At 35.0% G+C, this 8,348-nt stretch overlaps 3 protein-coding genes across 3 annotated transcripts; 2 read left to right on the top strand and 1 right to left on the bottom strand.

Moving 5' to 3' along the window:
* Positions 1–6: 6 nt before the first annotated feature.
* Positions 7–1,649, top strand: LOC112452698 (signal peptidase complex subunit 3). The gene is made up of 5 exons (XM_025013035.1): positions 7–155; positions 735–808; positions 1,024–1,112; positions 1,213–1,316; positions 1,412–1,649. Exons 1-5 carry the CDS (start codon positions 13–15, stop codon positions 1,539–1,541), a joined length of 540 nt encoding a protein of 179 aa, XP_024868803.1. The 5' UTR covers positions 7–12; the 3' UTR covers positions 1,542–1,649.
* A 98-nt stretch (positions 1,650–1,747) lies between these two features.
* On the bottom strand, positions 1,748–3,413 carry LOC112452697 (zinc finger protein 330 homolog). Its single transcript, XM_025013033.1, has 6 exons — positions 3,192–3,413; positions 2,950–3,120; positions 2,630–2,861; positions 2,381–2,545; positions 2,225–2,299; positions 1,748–2,126 (listed from the first exon to the last, which is right to left on the bottom strand). Exons 1-6 carry the CDS (start codon positions 3,309–3,311, stop codon positions 1,933–1,935), a joined length of 957 nt encoding a protein of 318 aa, XP_024868801.1. The 5' UTR covers positions 3,312–3,413; the 3' UTR covers positions 1,748–1,932.
* A 14-nt stretch (positions 3,414–3,427) lies between these two features.
* LOC112452696 (helicase POLQ-like) lies at positions 3,428–8,342 on the top strand (the record flags this gene model as incomplete). Its single annotated transcript, XM_025013032.1, has 14 exons — positions 3,428–3,551; positions 3,695–4,507; positions 4,579–4,754; positions 4,845–5,021; positions 5,839–5,938; positions 6,029–6,225; positions 6,307–6,452; positions 6,545–6,779; positions 6,853–6,993; positions 7,076–7,487; positions 7,552–7,715; positions 7,793–7,888; positions 7,977–8,150; positions 8,245–8,342. Coding segments are annotated over exons 2-14 (2,915 nt in total), but the record flags the coding sequence as incomplete, so codon positions are not given.
* Between the last annotated feature and the right edge of the window lie 6 nt (positions 8,343–8,348).

The raw sequence follows: 8,348 nt of genomic DNA, 5'->3' as shown, positions 1-8,348 counted from the left end.
GACGGCACGATAATGCACACGTTCCTAACACGAGGAAATGCTATCATAGCATATACGTTAAGCGTGTCGGCCTGCCTCACATTCTGCTGTTTTCTCTCGACAGTATTTATCGATTACAGGGCGAACGTAACGTTAAATACGGTTAAAGTTGTCGTGTAAGTATCGAACGTGGATGTAGAAATTTATTATATTGCACAATTTATTACACAGTTTATTATTTTTCAATTAGATTGCGCTTAAGTTTCTGTCGAAAGATCCATATTGTACTCATAAGTCATACTCTGGAAGAAAAGTAATTTTCTTGCATGATTTAAATGTGCAAATATTGCAAAGCTTGTACTGCTTCAGTATTCAAAGATTAATACATATTACATATAATTTATTACACTATTTATAATATATCTCAATAAAATTGTGCTTACGTTTCTGTCAAAGGATCTATGGCTGTGGTCCACTTGACGCTACAAATGCTTTGGAGCGTTCTTCTTCTCCTTCTTTCTTCATTGAAAGAAAAGAGAAGAGGAATGCTTCGAAGCATTTGTAGCATCAAGTGCAGTCAAGTGGACCTCAGCCTATGTCGTACTCAGAAATCGTATTTTGCAAGAAAAACAAACTTTTCTTATTGAGCCTGAATGCAAATATTACAAAACTTATACTGCTTTAATATATCGAAGATCAATACATATAATTCTGCATATTTATAATTGCTGTAGTAAATGTATTTTATTTTGCAGAAAGAATGTACCAGATTACAGTGCGTCGAGAGAGAAAAATGACTTGGGCTACTTAACTTTTGATCTACAAACTGATATCCTTTTCACGCAATATTGTACAAGTGTCTTTGTGCCGTTAAAGTCAAATATTTAATTTGCATAAATCCATTTACATGTCATTTCTAATCATCTTATGCATTTCATAAAAATGGCTCATTTTGGTAAAAAAAAAACTTCTTTTATTCTCTATAAAACGGCATTGTATTTAGTTCATATGTTTTGAATTATATTTGCCTTACAAAACTTTTACATCTCACTCCATTATTTAATTGGAATGTTAAGCAATTATTCTTATACCTCACGGCGGACTATCAGACAGAAAATAATGAATTTAATCAGGTATTTAGGTTCATCAATTTACTATATGTATTCTCTTTTCTTGCTTGAGATCAGTTTTTTTTATAAAAAGATTTAATCAATATCTCATTTACATTAACAGGTAGTACTATGGGATAAGATAGTTCTTCGTGGAGATAATGCTGTACTCGATTTTAAGAATATGAACACGAAGTATTACTTTTGGGATGATGGCAAAGGCCTCAGGTAAAATTGATTATTGTAAAAACACAGCTTCTGTAATTTTTATTGATAAACTCGTACATGATAAATATATTTCTGCTTTTCGTTTTTTTTTACAGGGGAAATAAGAATGTAACGTTAACATTGTCCTGGAACATTATTCCAAATGCTGGATTGTTACCTAGTGTTAATGCTCTCGGTTCTCATACTTTTGCATTCCCATCTGAATACACGACGTTACGTGTATAACGCATATTTAAATGTATATGTGTTATGATTGTGTACTATAATATGATTTTGTAAGACTTATTTAAACTGCATAAAATTCATGTACAATAAACAACGTTTATTTCTTCATGATCATTGTTTCATTATATTCACCAGTGTATTCGCTCAGTTTACTGTACCCTATGTATATTTCTCAATATATATTTGTTTTTAATGGGCTATTAAATTTAAATATTGTGTATATTAAATATATGAGTACCTAGGGGAATTGGAAATCAATCTGTATTTACAAATTAGAATTATTCTTTTTCAAGAATTCTCAATTTCTTCCCGCATACTTGTGCGTGATTAAATTTTTCGACAATTGATATCTCATTCTCAATTATTGCTATTTTACTCATCTGTAAATGTGCTAAGCTTTATTTTTACTCTCTGAACTTTCTTGTGTTTTGATATCTTTTTTTTCTTCATCTGCACTTGACGATTCATCGTCATCATCCTCTGTATCGTCGTCATCATCGTCTTCATCATCATCATCATCATAGTCATCATCTTCATCTTCATTGTCATTGGCATAACTAGTTCCATAACAAGACTCTTGATTTCCTGTCGCAGAAAGAAAATATTTCCTCAAAGATATTAAAAAAACATAAATATTCCGATCTTTAAATTTTTATTGAGAACAAAGGAGAATCTCGGTTTACCATAATTATATCCGTTTTCATCGTCGGATTCGGATGGACCACCCTGGTTTTGTCTGCCAAACTTGTGACTCCTCGCTTTAAAAATGAAAAGCGAATGAATTGAATAAACTTAATAGATTTCTATAATAAAACAAACGCTATCTGATCAATGCTTACTGGACATGCTTAGATCCTTAGTCTGTGATGTCTCGTAGCTGCACTTTGGACAAGGAATAGCCTTGTTCTTCTCGTATTTAAAACCTTTTCTACGAACGTGATCCTCGCAATAGCACGTCTTACACCTGAGACAAGAGTACTGTCCCAAACGATTACACGACTGGCCTACAAATTCCAAATAAATGTAAAAATACAATTAAAATTAAATTCAGAATGCGCAAAATGTGTCTCTTTGTACAACATCACTACATTTGAAATTTTCTGCTTCCAGTACTTGGCAGGACGCTTGATGCTCAAACTGATCGTCCTCGCACAGGAAGCAATCGCAGAACGAGCACTTGAATATTCTTCCGCCATGATCCCAAACGCCTCTCTCGCATTCCTGACAAACGGCGTCCATCAGCGGGCAGACGCAGGCGTGACTGGTGAGGCAACGTCTTCCGTGGCATACCCAGGCTTCGCAATAATCGCATATGGCTCCCTGAAACATTGCGTTTGTGATACCATGCTGGGATAGATAAATTTAGAAAAGCAGCTCTGTAATATCGAAGAGACGCAGATTTACTTGCCACCATTCCCAGTCCCGTGGTGAAGACCCCGGGATGACGCACCACGCAGTCTCCCGTCTTCAGCATGCACTTGATCTTGCCGCATTGCGCGCATATGGGCAGTCGCTGCACGCTCTGGCAGAAGTAACAGAAGGCACGGCTCTTTTGCTTCTTATTGCACTTGTCGCACTCCTGGGCACGCCGATAAAAATTACGTTTAGAAACGTGTGAAGTGTGCTTGTGATTGAAAAAGCATTGCTCACCATCACGGAGTTGCAGGGAAACTTGGCCAGATCAATCTGCTCCTTGGCAGCTCTGATCTCCTTCTGCCGAAGTTTCTGCTTCTCGGCCTTCTTCCTCTGCCCGGTCTTCTTCTTCGGCATCTCGCCCTACTGATAGCGCGCGCTTTGCAACGAACTCCGGCTTCCCGTCGCCCCGGGATGTAAATCACGCGAGAGATCGCAACAGGTTATTGAGGTTATGGTTTTGAACAGGTTTTGAACGCGCACCATTGGACCACGAGACACGAGACGCTCGAGGGATCGATATTACGATTTTCGCGTCTTTCCACACTGTAAATAAATGAACCGCGTGACAACCATCTGATCAGGATTATCAAAAAGGTTTTTTTTTTATTTATATTAGATATATTTTATTGTAAGGTATGAAAATAATTATTATTCGTTTCTGTTAACAACGGAGAGAGAGAGAGAAACGATAAGGTAAATATAAGTAAGCAAATTTGCAGAGATTTTTGCTCTTTCAGAACTAATCTGTCAGATGGAAGCGTTGGGTTACGATAAGGAGAACCGCGAAATATCTTGGAACAACAACGGGCGGCCCAAGTCGCCGTACACCTTTGAATCCCTATTGCTGTTAGATAACTCGTTATTGTGTAACATAGAACCTGAAAATGGACTGCACGTCTCTTCAGACACGCGCGAGCCCTTCCGAGAGCACAATGATGGCTCGATGGCACAAGCGTCCAAAAGGCAAGTGCAGAACGTTGCAACCGATGCAACAACCGGAGCCAAAGTATCGTCCGATGTGTCCCTCAACATGAATGAATGGCAGGACAGAACATTGATGAATCAGATATTCGCACAGTTTGACTCGCAGAACGAGGAAGAAATTGTACTAGAGAATTGTAATGACATCAGCAATTTTGATATGTTTGACACATTTTGCAAAGAGGACACGAATTCTGAATCGGGCAATAATGTAGATCAAAATGTTGAGAAAGCACCTTCAAATCAATTGCATAAAGGTACATCATATCAAGGTGAATCGATGAACATGTCGTATTTGCATATTACGAACTTTGGTGACGACACCTTCGAAGACAGTTCTTTCAAAAAGAACGACAGCAGAGAGAGTTCGCCAATTTTAAAAACCAAACCTAGACCCTTGAGTGAGTGTAAAATCTTAAGAAAAAAACCTCGTTTAAATGGCGCTGCGTCAGTGTCGAAAGAAGCTGAAAAAGAAACAGATTCCACGTCAAATTGTTCTTCATTTTACGGTTTACCAGATACTGTGAAAAAATTGATACACGAAGTCAAGGGAATTTCTGAGTTATATCGTAAGTTTGCAATTACAAATGAAATTGGTTTAGAAATGAAAATGGTTTTCATTGTTTTTTTTCTTATACAGATTGGCAAGACGAATGCTTAAAATTGGCCATTAGAACCAAGAAGAATTTAATTTACGCTCTGCCAACAAGCGGCGGCAAAACTTTGGTTGCAGAGATATTAATGTTCAGAGAGATTATATGTAACAAAAAGAATGCCATTTTTATACTTCCATATGTGGCTTTGGTACAGGAAAAGGTGCGACACTTTCAAAATTGATATATTAGAGAAATTTTCTTGCAAACCAATTGTATATAATTAACTGAGCTCGTAAATTTATGTACGTAGGTTCAATCAATGGCTGCATTAGCATTAAAATTAGGTTTTTTAATCGAGGAATACGCTGGTACAAAGGGTCGTTATCCACCAATTAAACGACGAAGGAAAAACAGCATCTATATATGTACCATAGAGAAAGCATTAGGATTTGTAAATAGTTTAATAGAAACGAAACGTTTAGCCGAGGTAAGCTGAAATATTAGTAGATAATTATCACAATATTAAATGATGTAACATGTAAAAACAATTTTCAAAAGTATATATTGGGAGCTCTTCAATTGAGCTGATTTATCATAGCCTCATAGCCTTATAATATGTGAATTTTTATATTTGCTTCCACTTAAACTGCACGTTGATTATTTGTCAGTCTTAAAACACAATTATTCGTTGGAGCAACAAATTCAACACACTTAAATAATTGATTTAACTTTTGATGCTAATGAGCATTCTTTAAATCACTGTAAAGAATTTACTGCGACAAATATTATACCAGCCAGGGTTTGAACCTGGACTTCCCTCCAATCCGTGAATCAGCCCAACCGAAGACAGCACACACCACTACTTACTTCGCAGTTGTTTGAAGCAAAGACATTCTCTTTAATATTTACTGGTTATTGCGATAAATATTATTACATGTCACTGTGGTAAAATTGGTAAAAACACCCGTCACAGATTGGAGGAAGTCCAGGTTCAAATCCTGGCTACTCATATTTTTTTGCAATAAATTTTTTACAGTGATTTGAAGGGTGCTTATTATTGAAGGATGCTTAGCATTAAAAGTTAAATGGATTATTGATTTAAATATGTTGAATCTATTGTTTCAATGAATAATTGTGTTTTTTGAGACTGATAAATAATCAACGCATTTGAATGAAAATTAGGAAAAAAAAAAAAGAAAAAAAAAAGTTATAATTAATCAGCCCGAGTAACGACAATATTTCCCTATTTACTTGAAAATCACTTTTTCAGTCAACGTTTCTCACTTATTAAAAATATTTTATAGATTGGTATTATAGTTGTTGATGAATTACATCTGCTTGGAGAGTCTGGAGGAAGAGGAGCTACATTAGAAGGGCTTCTTACAAAAATAATGTTCTTCAATGGTAATTACAGATATTTAAATAAAATTATTCAACAAATATGAAAATACTCCCTAAAAATTCTCTTTTTCATAAAATATTAATTCTTTATAGATATAATACGTGTGGTCGGGATGAGCGCAACTATAGGTAATTTAAAGGAAATTGCGCAGTTTCTTAACGCAGACATGTATTCTCAAAACTTTCGGCCAGTTAAAATAACAGAATACGTGAAATGTGAGAATGATATCTGGGTAGTCGACTTGACTAATGAAGAATTGTTAGCAGACATGAGCACCAATGATTACAAGGTGATCTAATTAAATTTTATTTTACAAAATCTTTGTGTATGAAAGAATGTCAAAAAATACATGGATAATTTCATTACAAAGTACTCAGATAATATAGCAATGATGGATCCAGATAGAATTGGAGGTCTAATAATGGAAGTAATACCAAATGATTCGTGCCTTATATTCTGCTCAAGTCGTAAAAACTGTGAGAATTTAGCTTTATTATTAGCAAAAGTCTTGCCTAAGTAAGTTTATCATAATTACTTGAAATATTTCTTTTGAGAAAGCTGTATTAAATACGTACGGTTGTAATATAAGCAGAATTTCACTATTTTAGGAGTTTGTATAATCATAAAACGGACGAAAAGAAAATCTTGTTAAACGCACTTAAGACTGAAGAAGGATTATGCCCCATTTTGCAGAAAACTATCAAATTTGGCATAGCCTACCATCATTCAGGTCTTACGTCCGAAGAACGACGCTTGTTAGAGGACGCCTTTAGAGAAAACACTATATGTGTAATATGTTGCACTTCGACTTTAGCGGCTGGTGTCAATTTGCCAGCAAGGAGGGTAATTATCAACATAATTAACTGATAACGCAATGGCTAATATTACAGCTGCTAATATATATTTTTTTTATTAGGTAATATTACGCAGTCCTTATGTCGGTAATCAGTTCTTAAATTTAAGTAGATACAAACAGATGATTGGCCGAGCTGGTCGGGCCGGTATGGGAGTTTTAGGAGAAAGTATACTTATCTGTAAAAAGGCAGAAATCAATAAAGTAAGAATTGTAGAATAGATTGGAGGCACATATATAATTAAGTATAATCATCTTAAAAGCTAAGAAATGATTTACATTACAGGTGAAAGATCTTCTAATTTCTCAAATGGACGACTCGCTGAGTAGTTTACACATAGAAAACGACAGAGGTCTTAACAATCTGATTCTAAGCGCAATACAATTAAACATGGCAGTAACTAGATCTGAATTGCATAAATTGACAACTACAACGTTACTTAATATTCAACAAAATAGAATAGGCGTTGATTTGAGGACAATCACAGACGAAACGATAACGGCGTTATTAAAATGTGGCGTGATAAAAGTCAAGAGTAAAGGTAGTAATACTGGTGATCCTAACGTAACTGTTGTCATTCCATCTCAAGAATCAACGCGCGTGGATAAGCGAGAAATTAAAAAGGGAATAAAAACGATAACATTTACAAGTGAAACCGAATTTCAGCTTTGTGATCTGGGACAAGCGGCAATGAAAGGTAATAGCAACAAGTTTTTATTTATTTGTTTTAAAATACACTGTGGTATTTCACAATAAATTAGTTGCAGGGCCGATCGATTTGAAAACCGCATACACATTGTATGAGGATTTGAAAACAGCTCAGAAGCATTTAATCTTAATTGATAATCTTCATCTTCTGTACCTTGTCACACCTTATGACAATGTATCTCAAATTACTCCTGTCGGCAGTGTCTACTATGATGTGGTAATATTATCTATGTATATCGATATTGTGCAAGTAATGCTATATATTAATATGTCTTATAATATCTATTGTTCAAGATAATGGATTTGACTGAAAGTCAAATGCAAGTTGCTCGACTTCTTGGAATAACAGAAGCTACGGCAAGTAAAATACGTGCCGGTATAGTGCCTAAGGTCAGTTTATTATTACATAATTGAATGAAATTACACTTAAATTCTCCTGTTTTTTACTAAAAAAGAAAATTTAATTATATACATATAGTCTGTTGAGAAAAGAGTAGTTCAAAGGTTTTACGTGACATTAATAGTACATGAATTATGGAATCATCATACAGTTTATTTCGTTGCTGAAAAATACCAAATTAATAGAGGTGTTATACAAGGTCTATTAAACACGGTCTCAATGTTTGCATCTTCCGTAGTCAGGTTTTGTCAGGTAAATGAATGAGTTACTAGCATAATAACTACCATGATGAATATAATATAGTAGAAAAACTCAGAATACATCAGTCTTACATTTTTATTTACAGGAATTACCCGAGTTTTGGGCATTTACGGAGATGTTAAGTGCATTTAGCAAAAAACTATCTTACTGTTGTCCATTAGAGCTAGAAAAGTTGATGGAACTGCCATC

This window comes from Temnothorax curvispinosus, unplaced genomic scaffold (assembly GCF_003070985.1).
Source record: "Temnothorax curvispinosus isolate PA1 unplaced genomic scaffold, ASM307098v1 QBEX01003614.1, whole genome shotgun sequence".
NCBI classification, from domain to species: Eukaryota; Metazoa; Arthropoda; class Insecta; order Hymenoptera; family Formicidae; genus Temnothorax; species Temnothorax curvispinosus.
Note: the sequence above shows the minus strand (reverse complement) of the source record. Positions and strands in the feature narration are given on the sequence as shown.